This window comes from Pristis pectinata, chromosome 24 (assembly GCF_009764475.1).
Source record: "Pristis pectinata isolate sPriPec2 chromosome 24, sPriPec2.1.pri, whole genome shotgun sequence".
NCBI classification, from domain to species: domain Eukaryota; kingdom Metazoa; phylum Chordata; class Chondrichthyes; order Rhinopristiformes; family Pristidae; genus Pristis; species Pristis pectinata.
The window spans coordinates 15889425-15916725 of record NC_067428.1 but is presented as its reverse complement, the minus strand read 5'-3'; the positions used below and the strand labels follow the sequence as shown (position 1 = coordinate 15916725).

The window sequence follows — 27301 nt, the reverse complement described above, 5'->3', positions numbered from 1 at the left end:
GATGTGACAAAACATATTGATGAGGGTAGGGCACTGGATGTGGTGTATATGGACTTTCGTAAGGCATTTGATAAGATTCCCCATGATAGGCTCATTCACAAGGTCGGGAGGCATGGGATCCAGAGAAACTTGGCTGTGTGGATTCAAAACTGGCTTGCCCATAAAAGGCAGAGGGTGGTTGTAGATGGAGCATTTTCAGCCTGTAGGTCGGTGACCAGTGGTGTTCCGCAGGGATCTGTTCTGGGGCCCCTGCTCTTTGTGATTTTTATAAATGACTTGGATGAGGAAGTGGGAGGGTGGATTAGTAAATCTGCAGATGACACGAAGGTTGGTGGTGTTGTGGATAGTGTAGAAGGTTGTCAAGGGTTACAATGGGACATTGATAGGATGCAGAGCTGGGCTGAGAAGAGGCAGATGGAGTTCAACTTGGAAAAGTGTGAAGTGATACACTTTGTAAGATTGAATTTGAAGGCAGAATAAAAGGTTAATGGCAGGATTCTTAGCAGTGTGGAGGAACAGAGGAATCTTGAGGTCCAAGTCCATAGATCCCTCAAAGTTGCTGCACAGGTTGATAAGGTTATTAAGAAGGCGTATGGCATGTTGGCCTTCATTAGTCAGGGGATTGAGTTCAAGACCCACAAGGTAAAGTTGCAGCTCTATAAAACCCTGGTTAGACCATACTTTGAAATATTGTGTTCAGTTCTGGTCGCCTCACTATAGGAAGGATGTGGAAGCTTTAGAGAGGGTGCAGAGGAGATTTACCAGGATGCTCTTGGAGACCGTGTCTTATGAGGATAAGTTGAGTGAGCTAGGGCTTTCCTCTTTGGAGAGGAGGAGGATGGGAGGTGACCTGATAGAGGTGTACAAGATGATAAGAGGCATAGATCAAGTAGACAGTCAGAGACTAACACGAGGGGGCATCATCTTAAGGTGACTGGAGGAAAGTACAGGGGGGATATCAGAGGCAAGTATTTTTTTTTTTACACAGAGAGTGGTGGGTGCTGGAGCGTGCTGCCAGGGGTGCTGGTAGAGGCAGATACATTAGGGACATTTGAGAGACCCTTAGATAGGGATATGCATTATAGAAAAATGGAGGGGTATGTGGGAAGGATTAGTTGGATTGATCTTAGAGTAGGCTAAAAGGCCGGCACAACATCGTGGGCCAAAAGACCTGTACTGTGCCGTAATGTTCTCTGTTCTATTCCCCTGGGAAGGGACTGAGGTGAAGAGCAGAGATGGGTTTAAAGGAAAACTAATGAACATAAGAGGGAGAGGGGACTGGGAGGAGATTATGATGGAGGGGATGGAGAGGGGAGGGAGGCGGCTGATATGGCATAGAGCAGAGGGGCCAAATGGCCTGTTTCTGTTCTACCCAAGGTTATGCAAAAATTTAACCATTAGGCCACCTGGTTCAAAGCTCGGCCAAAGGGATAGGTTTATGGAGTATGTGAGGGTGCTGCTGAGATTACACCTGCAGTACTTCATACAGTCTTGCTCTCCATATTTAAAGGAGGATGTACTTGCATTTGGAGGCAGTGAAGTGCTCACCAGTTTATTTCCTTGGATGTTGATATATGAAGAGAGGTTGAGCAGGTTGGTCTCACTGGAGCTTAGAAGAATGAAATGGGAGCTGATTGAAACATGTAAGTTTCTGAGGGCATTGATGATGTGATGCTGTGAGCAGGTTTCCCTAGTGGAGGTATCTAGAAATAAGGGGCATAGTTTCAGATAAGGAGTCTTCCATTTAAGATAAACGTGTGGAGCCATTTCTTCTCTGAGTGGGCCGTAAATCTTTGGAGTTCTCGACTCCTTGATGCAGTGGAGGCAGAGTCACAGATTCAGAGAGAAACAGCACAGGAACAGGTCCTTTGACCCACCGAGTTCACACCAACCATCAAACACTCATTTACACTAATCCTACACTAATCCCATTTTATTCTCCCCTTGTTCCCATCAACTTCCCCAGATACTACAACTCACCCACACACTAGGAGCAATTTGCAATGCCAATTAACCTATCAGTTGAACATATTCCAGGCAGAGACTGACAGACAAGTACACGGAAGACACGGGCTATGGGGAGAGAGCAGGGATGTGGAGCTGAGGCTGAGGTGGAGCTGAGGATCAGCCATATTCTTATTGATGGGTGGAGCAGGTTCGAGGGGCCGATTGACCTACACCTGCTCCTGTTTCTTATATTCTTACGTTCTTAACTAAACACCTTAAACTAGTGGATAAGTTTAGGGAGGGAATTTCAGAGCTTTGGGCCTGGGCATCCGAAGGCAAGGCCACAAATGGTGCAGCTATCCAGGGAGATACAGTAGTCTGGAACTGAAGGAGTGCAGAGACCTGGAGAAATGTAGAGCTTTCCAATGATCCTGAAACATTGATCGTCCCTTTGCTTCCACAGATGCTGCTCGACCCGCTGTGTTCCTCCAGCAGTTTGCTTTCTGCACCAACAGCTTACCAGCAAGTTCCGAGCTTGCGTGTAAACAGTCGACACTTTCCCTGCACCTGCGCCTCTTTGCACTTTAGCAAACTTACCAAATCAGCATATCAATAAAACTAAATTAGCATACTAATGATAATGTAAACTATTTTCACTACTCAAACTAAACACCTGCTAACTAGGGTTAATTCAGAGTTCCTTCAGTTAAACTCATACCTTTCTAGAGGAACTCAGCAGGAAAGCAGAACTCAGCCTGGCCTGCTGAGTTCCTCCAGTATCATCATGTTTTTCATCCAGATTCCAGCATCTGCAGTCCTTTGTTTCTTTCATACCTTTCTAACTCTTTTCCAAATACCTGATACAACCAGCCATGGGTCCGCTCTGAGAAGGGTCGGGGCTTTGAGTCCACTCCAGGATCTTAAGGTCAGAATCCAGCCTACCAGTGCCAGTGGCATTACAGTGCTGAGGAAGTGCTACGCTGTCACCTTAGCTGGGTGCAGAATATCCCATGCCACAATTAAGAAGAGCTTCCTGATGACCTGACACCAATATTTATCCCTCAATCAAGACCTAACCTAAGGACACCAGAAGTTGGAGCAGGCATTGGCCTTTCAGCCCCTCTGGGCATCTCTGCCATTCAGTAACATCGTGGCTGATTTGATCTTGGGCCCAGTTAAACATCCTGCCCACTCCCAACCATCCTTCAGTTCTAACATAGGGTCTTTGATGTGAAACGTTAACTCTGCCTTTCCACAGATGCTGCCTGACCTTTAGCGTTCCCAGGAGCTTCCAGTCTTATTCCCATCCCCATACAATCACACGCAATATACCTTCTTTCACAGCTCTCTGAATTCCAGACGTTCACAACCCTCTGAGAGAGGAAATTCTCCCACATCTCTATCTTAAATGGGTGACCCATTATTTTGAAAGTGTGTAACCCAGTTCTACATTTCTCTACCTGGGGAATCATTCTCTCAGCATCTATCCTGTCAATCCTTTCAGAACCTTGTAATTTGCAATAACATTACCTCTCTTTCTTTGAAACTCCCATGAGTACAGAACAAACCTGCTCATCTTTCTTCATGAGACAATGGTTCATCCCAGGAACCAACCTTGTGAACCTTCCCTGAACTCTTAACGCAAGTAATAGGGAAAGTGCTGGAATATATAATGAAGGTTGTAATAATAAAACACCTTGAAAAGAATACTAGCAGTGAGCAGAAATTTATGAAAGAAAAATTGTGTTTAACTATCTGCTGGAGATCACTAGGATGTGACCTGTAGAATAGATAATGAGGATCAATTGGATGTGGTGTATTTGGATTTTCAGAAAGATTTCAACGCAGTCCCAGAAAAGGAAGTTAGTCAACAAGATTAAAATATCTCAGTAGAGGCTAATACACAGACATGGATTATGAACTGGTTATCGCAAATCCCTCTATTACATGGATATCCTTCCTTACCGAGGGGGACCAGAATTGTACATGATATTCCAGCTGCATTCGTACTCAAGCCCTATATAATTGCATTAAGATGTTTTTACTCTGGTACTCAAACCTCTCACAAAATAGACCAACATATTATTTGCCATCCAAGTCACTCTCTGTACCTGCACGTTAACTAATGCTGATTCATATACAAGGATCCCAGGCCACCTCTGAACACCAACACCTTTCAATCTCTCATCATTTAAAAAATATCCTTTTTCCTATTTTTGTCTATCAGACAGGATGACCTCACGTTTTTCTGCATCATGTTCCATCTGCCATGTCCTTGCCCATTCACCTATCCTGTCTATATCCCCCTGAAATATCTCTGCATCCTGCTCCCAACTCACACTGAAACCAACTTTGTACCATCACCAAATTTGGATTTATTACACTTGGTACCTATATCCAAATCAGTAATATCGATTGTGTACAGCTTGGACCCCAGCACTGATCTCTGTGCCACCCCACTAGTCATAGCTTCCAATCCAAAAATGACCCATTTATTCCCACACTTTGCTTTTGTTTGTTACCAGTCTTTAACCTCTGCCAGTATTACCCCTACCACTTGTGCCCTAATTTTGCTTAATAACCTCTTGTGTGAGGGCACCTTATTGAATCCGCCAGTTTGCTCATTTATTCTGCTAGTTATGACCTCAAACCTTTCTAACAAGTCTGTCAAACATGACCTCCATTTCAGAAATCCATGTTTGACTGCCCAGTGCTATTATTATTTTCTAAGTGTGCTCTTAATGATGGATTCTAGCAATTCCCCACCACTGGCTAACAGGTCTGTAGTTCCCCATTTTCTCTCTCCCTCTTTCCTTAAATAATGGAGTTACATTTATGTCTTTACATAAAGTTCTGTCATATAATGCCCTCTCTTCCCTGAAGACTCCTTAACTACCAGCTTGTTAATTAACCATTTCTCACTGCACAATACTGGATCTAAAACAGTCCATTCCCTTGTTGGTTCCTTACCGTTCTCATCTAGAAAACCATCTCTTGCACACTCCATGAATGGATTCTCCACACTATTTCTAGGACCTTGGTTTGCCGGACTACATATAGAAAAAGTCCTCCATGATTATTACTCTTGTTATACGTATTTAGTTTCCTAATTTATCACCCTACATTACCACAACTGCTTGAGGGGCTATAGACAACTTCTGCCCTCTTCCTTTCCCATCCTGATGAAGGATCTTGACCCAAAACATTGATTTTTATTTCCCTCCGTAGATGCTGCCTGACCTGCTGAGTTCCTCCAGCATTTTGTGTCTGTTGCTTTAGACAACTCCCACTAAGTTTTCTGTTCCTTGCTGCTTCATAGCTCCACCCAGACTGATTCTACTGGATCTTCCAAGCTAAGATCTTTTCTCTTTATTGTCTTTATCCCATCATTTATTATCAGGGCTTCCCCTCCACCCTCTTCCATTTTGTCTTTATCTTTATGTTGACTATCTTGGAATATTGAATTCTCAGCCTTGTTTATTTTCAGGATCTTCCCCATTTATTTCTATTTGTTCCATTACATTTACTCTATTTTGTTGCATGCACACACATGTGTGTGTGTGTGTGTGTGTGTGTCTGTGTCTGTGTGCGCGCGCGCGTCAGGGATAATTTACAGTGACCATTTGACCTACCAGCCAGCATGTCTTTGGGATGTGGCAGGAAACTTGAGCACATAAAAGAAATCAATGCATTCACAAGGAGAACATGTGAACTCGATACAGAGAGCACTGGAGGGCAAGATCAAGTCCAAGTTGCTGGAGCTGTGAGGCAGCATCGCTACCTGCTGCACCACTTTGTCCAAATTAACATCTCATCATATAGACAGCACATCCAGCAGTGCAGAATTCCCTTAGAAATGCACTCTGATGTTCCGTGGGGATTTTTGTGCTCAAGTGTCTGAAGTGGACTTGATTCCACAGCCTGCTGAATCAAGAGGAGAGATTGGGACCCAAAGGAACTTAGCCACAGAGGAACATCACCCTATGTGGCGCGGTGTTAAGCTTGGTTGATAATTGCTCCAGTGTGCTCATTTTTACCATGTTATAGGCATTGATTAACTGCAGGATGTGTTTCACACCCTGTCATCTGTAACAAGAGAGCTAAGAGAAGCTGAGATTCTTCTCTTTCAAGCAAGATGGTTGGGGAAGAGTTAATAGTGGGCTGGAGATAACATTGCTCATTGTGGGAAACACACTTGCTCAGAAATGAATGAGCCACTGAACAGTTTGATGTCTTGAACTGCCCTTGGCTTATTTGGGGGTCCAGCACTGGGAAATGTAGTAGCCCAGGACTAACCCCTAGACCAGCCCAGGACAAAACTTCCTAACCCCTCCTAATCCTCATCCCACCCCAAGAATACTATCAATTCCTGACCATAAGATCATAAAATAGAAGAGCAGAATTAGGCCATTCAGCCCATCGAGTCTGTGTAATCATTCAATCACCAGCAGCCACCCTGAACCACCACCACTCCCACCTCCAGGCCTCTCTTCCTTGTAACCCACCGCCAACTTACCAATTATGGCAAAGGTCATGGGTTGGCAGGAAAGGTCGTGTGCAGGTTGGTATTGGCTGGGGTATTCGATGAGGGTTGGTAATTGATGGGAAGGTGTAGGGTGGGGGTGGATTGAGGAAGAGAGGGGCAAATGACGTCACTGAATTGGGTTCCAGGGTCACACCGGGGCCTGGTCGGGCGGGTCCCTGACGCAGACTTCAAGCAAGGTGACAGCTGAGACAGTAGATTATGGTTGGCGCCAGACCAGCCAAGTGAATGGAAGTTCCTTCAGGAAGCCGAGTGGTGTGGTCCCCACCACAGAATGCCACAGCAAGCATCCGGAGTCTCTGTATCAGAGAGGCAGGCACAGGGAGGCCCTGAAGGAGAACAGTGGACCTCCGCAGCCTATGGGGAGTCTTTGATTTTCCTTCTCATTTGCATCCCCCTGACATTGAATCACATCGCTTAGTGTAGCAGGGGGCCGTGGGATCCAGGTACCCCTCTGACTTTTGGGCTCGGTTGGCTGTGAGTGACAGCCATGCTGAGCTTTGATTGGCCCTTGTCAGCCCATCTCAGCTCCCTGAAGAGCCACCTCACCCATTGCTGTGATCAACAACTGCCAATCATTTCAATGCTGATGTGCAAGGCACCCTCGCTGTTTCCCTGTCCCGGGCTCCATCCATAGTGGGTGCAGGACATCAGTTTAGGGGGAGGATGCTCAGTCTTCTACTGGTGCTTTAGTGGGTGTCACTGTGCCTTTGAGTCATCAGGTTTGGGCTCAAATCCCTCTCCAGACACTGGATCCCAACATCCGTGGGCCATGGAGTACTGCACTATCCAATGTGCTGCTTCTCAGACAAAGCTGAGACTCTCTGCTCTCTCATGTGGACAGAATGGATCCCTTGGCACCTCAGAAAAAGACCGGGAGAGAGTCCCCCAGTGTGTGTTTATTCCTCAAACAATCAGCTGGTCATTATTGCAATGTTGTCCATGGGAGCTTGCTGTGCTCAAACTGGCTGTGACTGCACTTCAGAAAGGATTTCAATTGTATTGGTAAAGGGGGTGGAGGTGCTACATAAATACCAACTCTTTTGTATTTTGGTGCTAACTGAGTCTCTGGGTAGATAATGTGCAGAGACTGTGCTGGTGACAGGGAATTCGCTGCTACAGAGCAGGAGCTCAGCATGTGCTCATCAAGATTGCGGCAGTAATAACGATAGTTTGAACTGCCTCCTCAGAGATGTTTCACATGGCAACAGGAGGTGCCTATTCAGTGCCTCAAACCAATTCCATCCTTCAATGGGCTCATGACCTAACTCTTTAACCCTTTCCCTCCCCCCCCCCAATGACTTTGGTCCACCTTGCAGAACTCTTCTGCACAGTCAGCCAATGTAACTCCTCCTATCACACTAATTCTCTATCCCTCTCTAATCTTGACCTCCTGCACCACTCCACTCACCCATCACCCCATGCACAATGACTGACACTGTTTTCAGATCTTCCCCTGCCCCTCCACTGTATCTCTGTAAACTCCACCAGTCCTACAATCTTCCAGGATCTCAGCACACCCAATTCCAGTCTCATGATCATCCCCAACCAAGCTCGGGCTCTCTTTCTCCAAACCTCTCCACCTGCTCCCACTCTCTAAGCACTCACTAAAATCTCCTGCTTTGAAGGTGCATCTGGGCGCCAGTCCCCTTATCTAGTTATGACATTCTGTTTGAGAAGGTTCCTGTGAAGAGCTTGGAGATATTCTGGTGCATTAAGATGCTACACAAATGCAGGGTGGTACTGCCTTTGTTGTCCCTGGTGTGGGGAATTGGGCTATCTCCCAGTCATTTCTCCACCTGTGTAATTTTGGAACAGATTACTTGGGCTGTTCCCTGCCTGGGATCATGTGATGTTTCACAAAACATAGATAGAACTTCCATTAAATATAAATGAGACCAGTGCCCAGAAACTCAACCCTGGTCAGCGGTGTGCTTTGTAGTAGCAGCTGAGTGGTGCACTCTGTCCCTTCTAAAATCAACAGAATGATTTTCACAGGCAGGGTCCACACACTGATACTGTATTTCCATTTAGTGCATTTAGGAATGACTTGCCAGGTGGAGGGATGGGAAGGATATCTGGTGTCAGTGTGGGTCTGGATGCTATGATACTCTGTTAAACTCCATCCCAGGTACATGAGGCACAGACAGAGGAGGGGTGGGACGCCAAGGCCACACGACGATCAAAGGACCGAGCAGGAGAGATGTACACCCGAGGATTCCATGGCACAACCAGTGAGCCGATGGAATTTGACTGGATAGATGCAGAGAAAGGTGTGCCTCAGGACCCACAGAACTGGAATGGGAGAAAGCCATCTCTGATCCTGAGGGAAGGCCTGAGAATAAGAAAGAAATGTAAAGAAGGTGTTTCCAATTCCAAGGGAGACCAGAACTCAGGGTCCTCAATCTAAGACATATCACTAATGAATACAACAAGGAATTCAGGAGAAATGTTTTCCCCAGGGAGCAGGGAGAATGTGGAACTCACACCCACAGGGACGGGTGGTGATGAACAGCAATGATGATCTAAAGAGGAGTTGGATAAACACACAGGGGAGAAAAGGACAGAGTGAGGGGGGGGGTGAATGGGGGGGGGTGGGAGGAAGTAGGTGCGGAGCAGAAACACTGGCCTGGAGCGGAGGGGCGGAATGGTTTGATACCATTCAGAGGTATAACTGCACTATAAATAAATGCACTCAAGGAAAATAGTGTTGGCTACGGTTAATTGAAAGCCTCACAGTGTCGGCTTTAGAGGATAACTTCCTTCTCCAGCCAGTGGTGAGAATGTGGAACACTTTTAATATTCAAGCAATGAATCTGGTCAAGCAGAAAGTGTATAAATTACACTTTCCAATTACACAGACAAGAATGGTTTAAGCTTCTCATCTTTCATCTTAAATCCCAACTATCAGCTCTCTCTCTGTAACCTCCTCTAGCCCTCTTATCCTCTGAGACCGCGATGCTTCTCCTGACTTTAGTCACTCCAATCGCTGGTGGCTGTGCCCTCAGCTTCACGGGCACTGAGCTCTGATATTCCCTCTCTAAACTTTGCCACTTTCCACCTCTCTCTCTTCACTCAAGGCACACATTAAAACTACTTCCTGACCCAGGTTATACAAGCAAATGAATTAAGTGCAAGAATAAGCCACTTGGCCTCTTGAACCTGCTCCATCACTTAATGAGATCCTGGCTGATCTGTCGGAATCTCAATTTTGCATTCCTATCTAGCCACAGTAACCTTTCACCCACTTCCCTATCATGTATCTATCTACCTCTGCCTTAAAAATATCCAAACACTCTGCTTCCACAGCCCTTTGAGAAAGAATTCCACACTCATAACCCTTTGAGAGGAAAAGTTTTGCCTCATTCTTGTCTTAAATGGGTGACACCTTATTTGTAAACTATGATCTCTGGTTCTTAATGTTCCCACCAGAGGAAACACCCCTTCCACATCCACCCTTTCAAGACCCCTCAGGATCTCGTGTGTTTTAATCAAGTCACCTCTCACTCGTCTAAACTCCAGGGGATACAAGCCCAGCCTGGTTATCTTCAGATATGGCAGGTGTCAGCTTTCACTCGGCTGATCACAGTCAGTTGGAAGGTTCTGGGTTCAAGTCCAGAGCAGCACTGAGGGAGTGCCACACTGTCAGAGGAGCAGCACTGAGGGAGTGCCACACTGACAGAGGAGCAGCACTGAGGGAGTGCCACACTGACAGAGGAGCAGCACTGAGGGAGTGCCACACTGTCAGAGGAGCAGCACTGAGGGAGTGCCACACTGTCAGAGGAGCAGCACTGAGGGAGTGCCACACTGTCAGAGGAGCAGCACTGAGGGAGTGCCACACTGTCAGAGGAGCAGCACTGAGGGAGTGCCACACTGTCAGAGGAGCAGCACTGAGGGAGTGCCACACTGACAGAGGAGCAGCACTGAGGGAGTGCCACACTGACAGAGGAGCAGCACTGAGGGAGTGCCACACTGACAGAGGAGCAGCACTGAGGGAGTGCCACACTGACAGAGGAGCAGCACTGAGGGAGTGCCACACTGACAGAGGAGCAGCACTGAGGGAGTGCCACACTGACAGAGGAGCAGCACTGAGGGCGTGCCACACTGACAGAGGAGCAGCACTGAGGGAGTGCCACACTGACAGAGGAGCTGCACTGAGGGCGTGCCACACTGACAGAGGAGCAGCACTGAGGGAGTGCCACACTGACAGAGGAGCAGCACTGAGGGAGTGCCACACTGACAGAGGAGCAGCACTGAGGGCGTGCCACACTGACAGAGGAGCAGCACTGAGGGAGTGCCACACTGACAGAGGAGCAGCACTGAGGGAGTGCCACACTGACAGAGGAGCAGCACTGAGGGAGTGCCACACTGACAGAGGAGCAGCACTGAGGGAGTGCCACACTGACAGAGGAGCAGCACTGAGGGCGTGCCACACTGACAGAGGAGCAGCACTGAGGGCGTGCCACACTGACAGAGGAGCAGCACTGAGGGAGTGCCACACTGACAGAGGAGCAGCACTGAGGGAGTGCCATAATGTTGGATGGGCGGGACTGAGGGAGCACTGTGCTATCTTAGCAGCAGTACAGAGGGAGCTCCACACTGCAAAGTAATATTAATGGACTGCCATACTGAGAGTGCACCACACTGAGGGGTAACACTGATGGAGCAACCCGCCCTCAGTGGGGTAGTACCGAGGTACTGCCTCACCCTCAGTGGGGTAGTACTGAGGGAGTGCCACTCTAATGGAGGGGCAGTGCTTTGGAAGAGATGTCATCATCTTAATCATCTGGGATCAATCATCACGGGTTATCACTGATGATACAATATTCCATGGTACCAGAACAGATCTACCTAGTGTCCTGGGGGCCAAAATTTATCACTCAATGAACATCATTAAAACAGATGATCTGGTCATCAACATATTGCTGTTTGTGAGATCTTGCTGTGTGCTACATTAGCTGTGCCATTGGATGGGCAGTACTGGTACACAGTACTCAGTCAGTGTTGCACTAAGGGATAAACCTGATGGAGCACTACACTGTTGGAGGGGCAGTACTGGTTAAGTTTCACAGTGAGGGGCAGTGTTGCTGGAGTGCTGTATTATTGGAGGGGTAGTACTGAAGGAGTACCGCACTGTTGGAGGGGTAGTACTGAGGGTGTGGCCACCTGTTGGAGGGGTAGTACTGAGGGTGTGCTACTCTGTCAGAGGGACAGGAGTAAGGAAGGATCACACTATTAAAGAGGCAATACCAAGGGTGTGCCGCACTGTCAGAAGGGCAGTGCCGAGCGAGTGCATGTTGTTAGAGAGGCAGTGACTGCATTTCAAGAAGTACTTTACTGACTGTAAAACACTTGGGGATGTCTATGGTTGGAAACGATGAAGAAACAGAAGTCTTTCTCCTTTTTGGTTTTAAATTATATTAGAAAACATTCCACTGAAACCCTGTGGTACAGCAAACACACTGCATCCAGGAGGAGACCACTCAGCCCCTCAAGCCTACTCTACCATTCAGTAAGATGACAGCCTACCCTATGCATTAACAGCACTTTCCCAACTCCGTTTTTCTCCCCACTATTTTGGATTTCCAGCATCTGTGGTTTTCAGCTCCAACTCCTGCCTGATTCTTTGCTTCCCTTGGAGTTCAAATATCTTTCATTCCCAGCCTTGAATGTTCTCAGTGCTGAGCACCCACAGTCTGAACATTGGAGAAACCCCAAAGATTCACAAGGCTCCGTGTGCTGTGATTCCTTCTCCCCTCAGGGAGAACTGAACATCCAGCCCCTTTACATTGAGACTGTCCCTGGTTGTGGACTCAGCCAGCCTGAGGAAACCACCTCATTAAAGTGTTAAAGGTGCTGCATAAATCCAGCCTCTTCGTCTGCACCCCAGTATCTCTTGAAAGTTATTGCTGAACCTACTTTCAACATGTGGATTTTTACAAAAACAGTTCCATAAACACAGAGAGAAGATAATGGCACACCCCTTATCTCCTCACTGGAATAGCTGGGTTAGAATGTGAGAACAGGAAATTTGAAGTGTCACTATTGTCAGGGCTGGTGATTCAGTCATTTCCTATCTATCTGCTCTCTGACAGACACTCCGGGGTATGTCAGCTTGTGTTTGTCCCTGCCGCTCACATCACAGTACACGACGCACTGCAGTTACTCCCCCAGGCTACTCCAGCAGCACTTCCCAATTCCATGACCTGCACCACTAAGAAGGACAAGGGCAACAGGTGCACAACAGCACCACCACCTGCGGGTTCCCCTCCAAGACATACACCACCTTGACTTGGAAATACGTCGCTGTTCCTTCATTGTCATTGGGTCGAAGTTCTAGAACCCCCTCCTCAACAGCACCATGGGAGTGCCTTCACCACAGGGACTGCAGCAGTTCGAGGCAGCAGCTCACCACCACCTTCTCAAGGGCAATTAGGGGTGGGCAATAAACGCTGGTCTTGCTAGTGATACCCGCCGCCCATGAGGTAAGAGAAGAACCTTCACACAGTGAATTATATCCACTCAGTGTAAGGAAGAACTTACACTCTGAAAGTGCCTTTCACAACCCAGCATGTCTGAAACTGCTTTCCTCCAGTGTTGTGGTGTAGTCACTGTTGTAAGAAATGCAGCAAGCTCCACAAACAGTGTTACTATTGGCCAGTTAACTTGTACTTGTGGTGTTGCTTGAGGGATGAATATTGGCCAGGCGGTAGGGAAAGGTCCCCTGCACGCCTTCAAAAAACATCCCTTGGGTTCATTTGTGCCAGTCTGAGACATGCACCAGGGGCAGGGTTTCACGTTGTTACCTGACTTGATGCATTGAGATAGTTTGTGGTTGAGAAGGGGAGCTTTTTACATTGATCCATTGACCGCATTCTGAATACCTTTCCTCTCATGTGTTTCTCCCCACTAGAGCCCTTCAACAAAACCTCTGCGCTCAAAGATGGTGATCATTCACTCGTGCTGAACACCCGGTTTCCACTTCCAAAATGATTAGACACGAGGAGTGGGCCATTTGGCCCCTCAAGTCTATTCTACTGTTCAATAAGATCATGGCTGGTCCTCTACATCAACCATTTTCCTGCCCTACCTGTGTGCCCCTGGATCCTCTAATATCCAGGTGTCAATTGATCTCTGAATGAACTCACAGTTCCCTGGGATAGAGGATTCCAAAGATTTATCACCTTGGAGTGAAAAATGAATTTCAGAAGCAGATTCCAAAGGATAGCTAGCAAAAGCGATGGAGTACAAATTATGCACTGACCCTGTTTGATGCACATAACAAAAAATCATCACTCAGCCATGGTAGATTCCTTAAAGCATTCCCACTCTGTGCCTAAGGGCTCAGAGTTACTTATCAAACCCTGACACAAGCGATTCTGCAGATGTTGGAATCTGCAGCAACACACACAAAGTGCTGGAGGAACTCAGCAGGTCAGGCAGCATCTATGGAGGGAAACAATTTCCTGATGAAGGGTCTCGAGCCAAAATGTCAACTATTTATTTCCCTCCATAGATGCTGCCTGACCTGCTGAGTTCCTCCAGCACTTTGTGTGTGTGATCAAACCCTGCAGCACATTATTGAACACAACCCTCTAAGGAAACTTGCAGGAATCCTTTGAGATATCCACAGTTTTACACTGGGAGCTCAGTCGATACCTCACCCAGACACTGATATTTGATTTGATTTTGCCTTAAAGAGAGAGCAGGAGAATATTCCAGGAGTATCAGATGTGGGACTCACTCATTCCTCACTTTTGCCTTGAGACTGTTGTTCATTGGGAAGAGTTTCACAGAAAAGCCTCACATAGTTGTCATCTGCATACAAGGAGTCTGCGGCAGCAGCACCCAGAAACCTGCTTCATTGTCTTCCACATCACCTATAACACTCTAATATTCAACAGGACTGGAGCGCTCTCATTTTTGAAAGACAGTGGATCAGCCTGGAGGAGTTTGGTGTGAGAGCTGTCACATAACATACTGGTGACTTCAAAGTATTGCAGCATAACCTTGGCAACTTCACAGCAGAGGGGTCGGTCAGGGTGGACAAAAGACACCACCAACTGCAGCAGGGATGGGAGCTTCATGATGCAGATCAGTCATGTTATTGAGATGGTCTATAGGGAGCTTTACTCTGTATCTAACCCACTCTGTTCCTGCCCTGGGAGTGTTTGATGGGTCAGTGTAGAAGGAGCTTTACTCTGTATCTAACCCACTCTGTTCCTGCCCCAGGAGTGTTCGATGGGTCAGTGTAGAAGGAGCTTCACTCTGTATCTAACCCACTCTGTTCCTGCCCTGGGAGTGCTCGATGGGTCAGTGTAGAAGGAGCTTTACTCTGTATCTAACCTGTACTGTCCTAGCCTGGGAGTGTGTGATGATACATTGGGGAAATTATTCTATTCATGGCATTAACATCTCTCAATTTAAAAGAAAATTCCATTAATATTTGCTTTTGAAGTACATTCATTTTTTGTGAGAGGGTAACATCTCTGTAGAAACCTAGCAGTGAATATTTTGAAATCGTGGAAATAGTCTCGACAAATCATGTGGATATGTTGATAATACCCCTTGAACTGATCATTTTGTGAAGTCAAAACAATGGCTGCAGACATGTTATTTACTCCGTGGGAAGTGGCTCTTTTATAATTAGTATTTCAGTAAACCAGCATTGAACGATTGCCTTGTCCAATTGGATTTCCTTAACTTTAAATTTCACCTTCCCATTCCCACTCCATACTCTTCCCATCTGATGGTCCAGATCCCAGTAACAGTGTACCATTACTGAGCCACACAGGACAGCTCTCCCTCAGAGCTCACTGAACGGACTTCTAGGGCAGCAGTGACAGTAAGACAGAGAGCTCAGCACCCTTGGGTGGGGGTTGTATCATCCAAGAGCATGCTTCTGAGAGCATGTGACCTGGATCCTCCTTGCATGTATGTCTATTTGTTTCTATGCATGTATCTGTATGCGTGTGTGCGTGTGTTTACACATTTATGTGTGTGCTGTTGTTTCTCACAATGTGTTTGTGTTTTTCTGCGTACGTTTATGAATCTATGTGTGCATGTGTCTATACTCTGTAGTTTGTCAGTGTGTGTGCATGTTCCTATGTGTCTGCATGCACTTACGTGCAAACATCCGTGTGCAGAAATATGTGCATTTAGAGCCACAGAGTTACAGAACCATAGCACTTAGAGGCACAGGAACAGGCCCTTTGGTCCACCACACTGACCATCACGCACCTATCGATACTAATCTCACTCACAGCACTTGGTCTATGTCTCGGCAATTCAAGTGCTCCTCTCAATACTTCCAAAAGTGTTGGGAGAGGCTCAGCCTGCACCACCCCCTCAGGCAGTGTGATCTGGACTCCAATCACCCTCTGGGGGAAAATAAATCTTCTGCAGATGCCCTCCAAACCTTTCACCCCAAACCGATTTCAGCCATCTCCACTGTAGGGAAAAGTTTCCTACCATATACCCTACCTGTGCCCCTGATATCTGGTCTCCCCTCAGCATGTACTTGATCACGTGTGTGTGTGTGTGTGTGTGTGTGTGTGTGTGCGCGCACATGCTTCAGAATTTGTGCGCCATGTGTGCTTGTGAATGTGTGTTTGCCTGCATGTACCTGTATATGTGCATGTATGCTTCATGTGTGCAAGCATATGTGCACACGTGCGTGTCTGCATGTGTGTCCGTGTGTGAGGAGGGTCCAGGACTGGAGGAGGGACCGCTGCAAACAACCTGGCTGGGAGAGGCGACCGGATGTGAGGAAGACCCAGCCTATCAGTGAGCGGGTCAGGAGCTTTGCTGGCTGCATTGGGCATTGCTGGGAGTGGAATTTACCACCTGGCTGCCATGTAACAAACGTGTACCCTTCACAGCTGGCAGCGGCCGGGACTGGAACCCGGCACACACGTCGGATCAATAAATGAATGCATCACGGACCAGGCAGCCTGTGGATGCAGTCACTGGGTGGGAGCCCGCAGTCCGAGGTGAACAGCCCCGCTCAGCTCAATGTTACATAAATAAATACATGTTTAAAACACATACACTCTGCAGTCCCCCCGCCCCGCGAAAGGCTGAATTTCTGCTAACAGAAATCATCGGAGCCAATACTATTTGTCTCCTGATTGGGAATGCAGATGATCTCGTGATGCAAGGCAAGATCCCACAAAAGATGAGGGAGTTGGGTCCGGGGTTTCCTTTAACAGTTTACCCCTGAACACCGTGCAGACCCCCGTCCCCTTCACCTTTCGCGCGGGGACGCCACCGATGTGCATCGTTTTTTTTTGTAAACTGCACTGAGGGATAAACGTCCCCTCCTCTCTCCCCGGCCAACCTGCAATGTGACTTTGCTCCTTCCCCGGAGAAACCTGCTCCTCCACTCACCCAGGACTCCAGCGGTGGCCGCCCGGTTCTCAGTCGCCTCTTCCATCTCCTTCTCGGGCTGAGGTCGTTTGTCCCCCTCGGTGCCCTCCTTGTCCGCTGCTTTCTTCATCCCCGGCATGTCCAGCTCAGGAGGGACGGATGCTGCTGTCTACACGGGTTGCATTAGGATGGAGGGGGGGCCGTGGGGTCTGCTTTTTAATCCCCCCAGCACACCCCGTCCCTTGCTTTTTTTTGGCTTTGTGCAATGCTTGCGAGCTCTTACTGATCATAACCCCCCCCCCCTCCCCAACCACTCTCTCTCACTCACACACACACACACACCACTGGAGCACAGCAAGGCTAGAGGATAAAATGCACCAGCCGATTAATCATCCGGTTCATGTCCCCGCCCGAGCCTCGAACAAAGAGAGAGAGAGAGAGAGGGGGGGTTGATTGAGGAAATGAGTGACAGGGATTGACGGAAGGCTGATCAAAGGAATGGTGATATTGTGAGACAGAACTGATGCAGGTATTGTGTGCACAGATTAGCAAACAGAGATGGCAGAGGAAAATATAGAGGTGACAAGCGACTGCTGGGCAGAGAGGGAAGCGGGGATAGAGAGGGCGACAGGGCAGCAAGGTGGAAGGAGGAAAACTTAAAACAGGAGCAGGGCCAAGTTAATTGGCTATCCAGCAGGAAATGGGGGTCAGGGTCTGAAGAGGGATGGGCGGAGAAGGTGGATATCTGCAGGATACAGATTTCCCACCCACTGTAAGGATAGTGGGTATCAGTTGGTGGTGTCGCCCTCGAGACACAAGTTTGTGTTCAAGTTGCATTGCAAAGACCCAAATGCACCCGTTGGTGTGACACTGATGAAGGACCAAGGGAGTGCTGCAGTGTTGAAGGTGCAGTCTCAGAAGGGGCCTTAAACAGCAGACCTCCCTTGTCACTGATGTGGGCATAAATGAACTCGTAGCACAGGGAAGAGCAGGAGAGTTTCACCCTGTATCCTGGCTAATGTTTATTCCTGAATATTACTCAACATGATATATATCACTGAAAATCATTATCATGCCATGTTTGTGGAAGCTTGTTGAGCAGACGTTGCTGTTGCATTTCCCCATTTTACAACAGTGACCCCACACCATGAGTATCTTGGTAAGAATGTGGTTGAAGAGCAGGAGACCAGTGGAAACCACAGAGGGGGAGCGGTGAGAGAGGGTCTCACAGAATTCCTGTCGGAGAGAAGAGGAACAAAGTCAGTGTATCTTGAAGAAAGCACAGTGGAGTGGTAAAATGGAGACACGAGAAACTGCAGATGACCAAAACGTCGGTAATTCCTTTCCCCCACAGAAGCTGCTCGACCCACTGAGTTCCTCCAGCAGATTGTTTATTGCTTGCGATTAAAGCTTCTGCAGTCTCTTGTATCTCTTCACAAGTATCTTGTTGGGTGCAAAGGGAAATGCTTCATCCTGGAAGAAGCTCCCACATATGCTCTCTGGCAGGGAAAGAGAACAAAACAGCATTCTGGACAATCAATCCCCTCTTAAGTAGCGTTTCATGCTAATCATCCCTGCCCTGATATTCTTTGATGGGGCAGTGTAAAGGGAGCTTTACTCTGTATCTAGTACATCTGGGAGAATCATGAACATGGGGATATAGTTACAATAAAAGGGACCAGTCATTTAAAACTGAGATATGTTTAAACTTTTTCTCTCAGAGGGCAGTGAATCTCTCGAATTCTCGCCAGAGGGTGGTGGAGGCCAAAACATTAGATATATTTAAGACAGTGACAGATACATATTTGAAAGAATGAAGAATTGAGGGTTATGGGGACTTGGCACAGAAGAGGAGCTGAGGTCAGCCATGGTCACATTGAATGGAGGGGTAGACTTGAGGGACCTGGTGGCACTCCTCCTCCTGTTTTCTTTTTTTTTGGTGTTCTTTTGTTCATTTTTTAAAATAGCTTTATTTACTTATTTACAATATTCACAGTATTTTTAGATTAAACTGCGATCATTGCTGTCCAGGATGCACAGTGCTCTGAGAGGGTTTGATGTGATAGTGTTGAGGGAACTTTATTCTCTATCCAACCCATTTGAATGTAGTCACAAAAAAACAGTGTGGTAACCCAGCCTTTGCCCCAAATCCGTTCCTATGCACACAAGGGAAAAATAGACAGGGCACGAATTTGGAAGCTCTTTGTTAGATGTATATCTTTTGTTAGGATGGGTTGTGTTGCCCTCTTGTGGCTCTGTTTGAATGTGGCTTTCATTGTTGGTGCAATGGAACTGACATGCTCTAAACCAGACTCATGGCCACAGCAACACAATATCTTCTATTTGTATAGCACTGTTACTATGGGAAAATGTCCCAAGGTATTTCACAAGAATAATTATTAAGTCTGACTCTGAGCCGTGGAAAGTGATATTAGGACAAGTGATCAGAGCAGTGGGTTTTTGGGAGCATCTTAAAGGAGGAAGGAGAGGTGGAGAGGTTTAGGGGTTTAGGGAGGGAATTCCGGAGATTAGGCCCAGGCAACTGAAGATCAGCTGCCAAAGGTAGAGCAATGAAAATCCGGGATTCACAAGAAGTCAGAGTTGGGGAAATGCAGAGAACTAGTACAATTTGAAAGGCATTGCAAGAGCAAGGAGACCTGGGGTAGTCTGTACACAAATACATGAGAGCTTGTGTTAACAAAGGGCTTAGTAAATCACATGGGATGCTGAACTTTATAAATAGCAGCAGAGACTACAAAAGCCTGGAAATGAAGTTAAACCTTTATAATTCACAGTTGAAGAATGGGGCTGTACCCAACTCTGGGCACCATGTCTTAGGAGAGATGTGAAGGTTTTGAAGAGTGTGCAGAAGAGATTTAATGGAATAAAGCCAAGGAACAGAGACTGGAGAAATGGGGATTGTTCTCCTTAGAGCAGAGAAGGATAAGAGGAAACTTAATTAACCATTAAGATCATGCAAGGCTTTGATGTAGTCATTAAGGGGAAATTGTTTCCACTGGCAGATCTGAGTACCTGGATTGCAAGGGATTGGCAATGGGACAAGGGGGGAGTCGAAGAAAATGAATGGTTTGCATTTGGGACATGATCTGAAGGGGTAATGGAAACAGTTTCAGTACAAACTTTCAAAAGAATAAAAATTTAAAAATTAAAAACAATCCTAGGGACACAGAGAAAGAGGAGGGGAGGGGGACAAGCTAGATCAGTTTTGAAAAGAGCCAGCTTGGTTGCAATGGTCTAAATTGCCTCCTTGAGTGTTGTACTGAGTGCATGATTCTGTGATCTCAGAGGATTGTTGGGCTGCAGGAAGTTTGAATATAAAGCAGGGTGGTATTTAGGGATTTCAAAACGAGGAGAATGTTTAAATTGATGTTCATATCTGCTAGGGCCAGCTGTCTAAATTTATTAGATAACACTCCTTTGAAATGTCCCAGACAATTGTACTGCGGTAGAAGTGCCAGTGGAAGCAAACAAACAACACTGATCTCAGCAATTTCTGATTTCACTCCTCTCTAATTAACACCTCCTCCCAGACGTATCTCTAGTTATTCACCCCTGTTCACTACCCACTCTCCAACAGCGCCAGCATTTGTGTCTCCTCGTCTCCATCCTGTCACAGACCTTCGCTTGATCAACACCTCTCTCTGCTATTCTCCCCATTCTTTTAAACATTGTTCAATTTCTAATCTTTTCCAGTTCTGCTGAAAGTCAATCAGCCTGAAACATTAGCTGTGTTCTCTCTCTGCAGATGCTGCCTGACCTGCTGAGTCTTTCCAGCATGTTCCAGTTTCATCTGAAACCAAACAATGGATGCCAGCAGAGCAGAGTCACGGCTGAGCTGACTCTCCCAGAAGAGCAAAAACATTCCAGGGGACCTCACAGGAGATTTATTAATTGAAAAAACTGGTCTGAGAAGAAATGGTGAGGCGGGGCAGGTGGGGGGGGGTGCGCAGGGGAAGCGGAGGAGAGAGGAGCAGAGACCTTTTTGTTTCCTTTATTCATTTTCCAGATGCAGATGTGATTGGGATACCCTGTGCTGTGAGCTGCCTTCTCAAGCTGTCACACTGACAGGTGCAACTGAATGGCTTGCTAGGCCGTTTCAGATGGTTGTCAAGAGTCAACCACATTTGCTTTGTTCTAGAATCACGCATAGACTAGAATAACTGGATAGAAACACAAACTAGTGGATGAAGTATGTTTGGATTTTCAGATGGCCTGCAGTAAGGTACTGCACAAAATTCTATTAAACAAAATTAGAGACTAGGATTGGGGGTAATACACTGACATGGAATAAGGATTGTCTAACAGGCACAAAACAGAGAGTAGGAGTAAATGGATTATTTTTGGGTTGGGAGGCTACGACTAGTGGGGTATCACTGGGATCGGTGCTGGGACTCAGCTGTTCACTATCTATATCAAAGGTTTGGGTGAGGGGATCAAGTGGAATAGATTCAAGTTTGTTGGCAAAACAAAGCTGGGTGTTAATGTGAGTTGTGAGGAAGATGCAGAGAGGTTTCAGGGAGATATAGACAGGATAAGTGAAAGGACAAGAATCTGTCAGCTGGAACATAATGTAGACAGATATGAGGTCATCTGCTTTGGTAGAAGAAAATCAAAAGGGGTATTTTTAAATGGTAAGAAGTTAAAAGACCTGGACACAAATCACAGAAAGTTAACAAACTGGAGCAGCAAGCAGTTACTAGACATTATTGCCAGCACCTTATTGCAATAATATAGGGCTCTGGTGAGACCACACCTGGAATATTGTGTACAAGTCTGATCCCCCTACCTAATAAAAGATACATGCCACAGGAATGCAACAGAAGCTCATCAGATTGATACCTGAGATGGATAGAAAGAAGAAAGCAGACTGATCCTACAGTCTTCGAATTTAAAAGAATGAATGGTGATCTCATTGAAAGGTATAAAATTCTTACAGGGTTTAACATGGTATATGTGGGGGTAATGTTTCCCAGCTGTGGAGTCTTGAACTGGGATCACAGCTCAAAATAATGGGTTGGTCATTCAGGACAGGTGAGAGTCCATGAGGGTGAGATTCGAATCTGCCTGTACTCCTGGGCTGAGATTGGGAACCCTGGGGTTACAATAATAATAGGTGATTTCACTGAAACAGACAACATTCTTACAGATCGTAATCGGATAGATCCAGGGAATTTGCTTCTCCTGGATAGTGTATCCAGAACCAGGAGTCACAGTCTCATTATGGTCTCGGGCATTAGTGACTGAGATGACAAATTACTTCACGCGGGGAGCAGTGGGGAGTGGAGGCTCAGTCACAGAGTGCACTTCAGATAGAGAATTTCAATTTATTTTTGGACCTAAGGAAGAAAAGGAAACGAGGATTATGTAGGAAAATGGTGCTGAGGTAGAAGATCAGCCATAATCTTGCTGACTGTCTGTTTCTTATGTTCTAGCCCAGGTTAGGATCATAGATTTCTGCCCCTGAATGCCTTGTCAAATCAGATGTGTTTTTGATACAAAAATCAGCCAGCTCTGAGGTCACCGTATATTTTTGTATACCAAATATAATTTTTGAAAATTTAATTAACTGAATTAAAATTAAACACTCAACTCAGGAGCACTAGCCTTGTAATTTAACTCCTGAGGCACCACAAAACCCACTGCACTGTTTAAAGGACCAACATGTTTCCTTCAGACACTTAAGAAAGTTGACACTGTCCCGGGAGGAAATTCCAGAGCTGGGATTGAAGTTGATGAAGGGGTGGTTGCCTGTGGTGGAGTGATTTAAATTTGGATACGAGCAAAGGAAGGCATCCGAGGAGCCCAGAGATCTTCAGTGGTTGTAATGCTAGAGGGAGGGATGTCACAGTATGGAGATGGATATAAGCAATCTTAGTAATGTCAAGAATATAGGGAAGGAAGATTAGCTGATTAAATGTAAATAACCAGAAGGTTGTGAACATGTGGTCTGGCCTGAGGCTGTGAGCAGAGAAAGGGATGGAGTGGTGCCTGGGAACCGCAGTTTGTAGTAGACACCAACGATGACATCAGATATTCTGCCTTCCCAATACTTAACTGGAGGAATGTTTCTCCCCCACCAGTCCTGGCCAGTGGACAAGCCATGTGATAAATGGGAGTCAATGGGGAGGTCGCAAGTAGAGATGTTGAGTCATCAGTGTGCATGCGAAAACTGATTTCACCCCTTCGGATGATATTGTACAAGGGCAGCGTTAGAGGTGCCTAAATTACAGCTACTCCTAGGTATACCATTTATAAAAGACTGCTTTACATTGAGGCTGCTACTCTCTGTAATGTACACTAGGGCTGCTGTCTTCTATAATGTACACTGGGACAATCAGGGAATGATGATATATTTCTAAGCCAGGATGGTGTGTGACTGGAGAGAAACGTGCAGGGTGTGGCATTCCCGTGCACTTGAACCCCTCAGTGGTGGAGGTGGTAGCTCTGGGAGATGCCTGGAGTAGCAGTGCATGGTACATGGTACACGTAGATGGTACCTACTGCAGCCATGGAGTGCCAGTGGTGCAGGGAATGAACATTTAGGTGGAATAGGATGCCAATCAAGTGGACTGCTTTGTCTTCAATAGTGTCAAGTTTCTCAACCTTTTTAAAGAAATGTTTCGGTCCTTAAAGCATTGCTCCATTTGGTTTTAATTCTGACCACTTCTGACAACCACCCCTCTCGTGACTGCTCAGCTATTTGGTGATCACTGAAATGGATGGAGCTTGGCTGATTGGAAAAGTTTTCTAAAACAGAACTCCTTGATTTCATTTGCTCCTTCCTGTTTTGCTCTCGGGATAATAAACCTCGCTACAGGCTGCTGTCTGCATTAGCTCTGACACTCCCAGTGAGACAGTTTGTGTTTATTTAGCATCTCACAAACCGGTTATTACCTCAGAGTTAGCAGTCAAGAGGCAAGAGATGTTGTTTTGCTTTCAGTAAGCATTGACGTGAGGAAGCGATATTTTCTTGGGAATGTTAGTGTTGGCCACTGTTCAGACCCCTGTTTCATTGTTTGTGTATCAGAAGCAGAGATCTACCATCTTGTTGTGTACCTCAGGGACATTCTTCGTTCTATCACTGTCACCTTCTGTATGAAGCTGGACTTCTTATCTCCCTGGACAGCATGGTGGGTCAGATGTGGTACCTAGACCTGAAGGGCTTGTGTCAATTAGTACAGCCTTCACTCGAATTTATGAAAAGAAAGTCACGTTTGACAGATCTGTCAGAGTTTGTTGTTGTAATGAGGAGATGACATAAGGGAAAGCCAGTGGATGGGGTGCATTTGTCCTTTCAGAAGGCCTTCAATAAGGTGAAAAACACAAACTGCTGAAGGAATTCAGCGGGTTGTACAGCATGGAAACAGGCCTTTCAGCCCAACTCATTCACGCCGACCATGCTGCCAGGTCAGGCAGCATCGGTAGAGGGAAATGGGTGTTTTGGGTTGAGTCCAGATGAAGGGTGTTGACCTGAAATGTCGACTGTCCATTTTCCTTACAGATGCTGCCTGACCCGCTGAGTTCCTGAACAAGGTCCAAAACAAGGGCCAGATTAAGATCAGAGCCATCACAGGTGAAATCTGGAAGTAGAACTATACATTAGACAGTAGAAATATGGAGCAACAAACAAAATGCTGGAGGAATTCAGGATTTGGTCCAGATGAAGGGTCTCAACCTGAATTGTCGATTGTCTGTTTCCCCCCACAGATGCTGCCCGACCCGCTGAGTTCCTCGAGCAGTTTGTGTTTTGCTTCAGATTCCAGCAGCTGCAGTGTCTTGTGTCACCTTCAATAAGGTGCTACACTAGAGGTTATTAAAGAGAAAGGAATTGTGTGGATAAACTAACATGACTGGAGACTGGTTAACTGACAGAAAACAGAGAGTAGGAATAAACAAGTTAGTTTCTGCTTGGTACATGGACATGGTACATTACTAAATTGGAATCCATTAATCCAGGCGTGGTACATGGACTGTTGCTAGGGTGACAGTGGGTCACAAGCTGTATCAATGATTTGAATGAGGGGACTCAAGTGTAATATATCCAAGTCTGCTGGTGATGCAGATCTGGGTGACAGCTTGGGTTGTGAGGAGGTTGCATTGAGGGTTTGAGAGGTTGCAGACAGGTTAAGTGAATGGGTGGGGACATGGCAGATAAAATATAATGTGGGCAAATGTGAAGTAGAAAAAATTGGAGAAAAGTGGAGTATTTTTTCAATGGTGAGGGATTGAAAGGTGCTGGTCATAGAGTTATAGAACTGTACAGCATAGCTCCCTTAAAGTGGCAACGCATGTAGATAGGGTGATGAAGAAGGCATATGGCATGCTTGTCTTCATAGGTTGGGACATAGATCTGGGATGTTGCCCTGGCTAGGGTGTTTTGAACCAGAGATTACTGTCATGAACTAAGGGTATGACCACTGAGGACTGAGATGAGAAGATATTTCTTGACCCAGAGGGTAGTGAATCTTCCCTCTCTATCAAGTGGAATTCTCTGTCAAGAGGGCTGTGGATGCTCATTCACTGAGTATATTCAAGTTAGAGATCAACAGATTTTTGGATATTAGTGTAATCAAAGTATAGAAGGTTAGTGCAGGAAATTGACACTGAGGTAAAACTTCAGCCAGATCTTATTTAATGATTGGTAATTGGTTTATTATTGTCACTTGTACCAAGGTACAGTGAAAAACTTTGTTTTGCATGACATCCATACAGATCATTTCAACATATCAGTACATTGAGATAGTACAAGGAAAAAGCAATAACAGAATGCAGAATAAAGTGTTGGAATGAAGAGGCAAGAGGCTTACTCCTGAACCTATTTCTTCCAAGGCTTGAGATTGTGGAGGTGGGCAGAAGAACAGAGGGGAAAGAGTTGAGGTGGGAGGACGGGGCTGGAGAGAGCAGTCCTGCCCTTCCTGTCCCTCAAAGAATTCCATGGAAAGGTGATTTTTTTCTCTTCTCTTAATCTGACCTCATCTTGCCCCCTCAGTGGTTAGAATGTCAGCGGAATTGGCTGTTGGCTGCCTCTCCTTAAACCCTGCAGTTGCCCCTGATGCCATTGGACCGGGAAGACAAGATTCATGTCTTCCCACAATTCTGCATCAGAAATTGGAAACATTGCAGAAAACGGGAGTGGTGGGATAATAGTATGGACTTAGGACCGGTTATCACCAGCAGGGACAGCATTTATTGCCATCCTAACCATCAGGAGAAGGTGGTGGTGAACTGCTTGGTTGAACAGCTGCAGTCCATCTGGTGTAGGTACTGCTACAGTGCTCTGGGTCAGGGATATCCAGGTATTGGGCCCAGCAGTGATGATGGACAAATGATGTATTTCCAGCTAAGGGTGGAGTATGCCTTGGAGGGGAACCTGCTGGGGTGATGTTGCTGTGCACTTGCTCCCTTGATCTTCTTGTTGGTAGACGTTGTGCATTTGGGAGGATCTGTCAGAGTAACGTGCGTGAGTAATCACAGTGGATTTTGTAGATGGTACACACTGCAGCTGCTGTGCATCAGTGGTACAGGAAATTATTGTCTAGGTGCTAATCAAATGGGTTGCTCTGTCCTAATGAGCTTCTTGAGAGCTGTTGGCACTACACTTGTCCAGGCAAGTGAAGAGTATTCCATTATGTTTCTTTCTTTTTGCCTTGTAGATGGTGGAAAGACCTTGGTGTGTCCAGAGGTGAGTTACTCGTTGCAGGATATTCAGCCTCTGACCTTCTCTTATAGACACAATATTTAAGTGGCTGGTGCAGCTATGTTTCTGGCCAATGGTGAACCCCCTTCCAGTTCCCCCACTACTTCTCAGAGATACTGATGGTTTAGGGGATTTGGAGATGATCAAGCCATTGAATGTCAAGAGTAGGTGGTTATTTTCTCTCTTGTTGGAGATGGTCATTGCCTGGCGTAAATGGCACTTATTATCCCATGCCTGAAGAGTGTCTGGTCTTGCTGCAGGCAGGCACGAGCTGCTTCATTTGCTGGGCAGCTGCAAGTGGAATTGAACATTGTTTAATCATCAGCCAACTTTCCCACTTCTGACCTTATGTGAAAGGAAGACCTTTGATGAAACAGCTGAAGATGGTTGGGCCCTGACACCACCCTGATGAACTTGAGCTTGCTGATGTCTTGGGGCTGGGATAAATGGTAACCAGAGGCCACAACCATCTTCCTTTGTGCAAGGTATAACTCCCAACCACCACTTTCATTTTTATCAGAGTGCCTTGACGCCAAACTTGGTCAAATATTGTCTTGATATCTCACCTCACTGCACCTCTGGAACTCAGCCCATTGATCCATTTTTGGACCAAGGCTGTGATGAAGTTTGGAGCTGAGTGGTCCTGGTGATACCTAGACAGGACATTGGTGAGCTGGTGATATCATTACCCATTTCCCATACATTTGGAAAGACCAACATAACAG

The 27301-nt window shown here is 46.3% G+C and overlaps 2 protein-coding genes across 2 annotated transcripts in view; both read right to left on the bottom strand.

Moving 5' to 3' along the window:
* ano8b (anoctamin 8b) overlaps positions 1 to 17364 on the bottom strand; it is a 70129-nt gene extending 52765 nt beyond the window's left edge. Inside the window, exon 1 of the mRNA XM_052038340.1 lies at positions 16880 to 17364. Coding sequence (XP_051894300.1) covers positions 16880 to 16997 — 118 coding nt within the window. The 5' untranslated portion in view covers positions 16998 to 17364. The remainder of the gene's footprint in view (positions 1 to 16879) is intronic.
* A 584-nt stretch (positions 17365 to 17948) lies between these two features.
* Positions 17949 to 27301, bottom strand: part of plvapa (plasmalemma vesicle associated protein a) — a 40272-nt gene continuing 30919 nt past the window's right edge. Inside the window, exon 6 of the mRNA XM_052038265.1 lies at positions 17949 to 18094. The gene's annotated coding sequence lies outside the window, so the exon portion shown is untranslated. The remainder of the gene's footprint in view (positions 18095 to 27301) is intronic.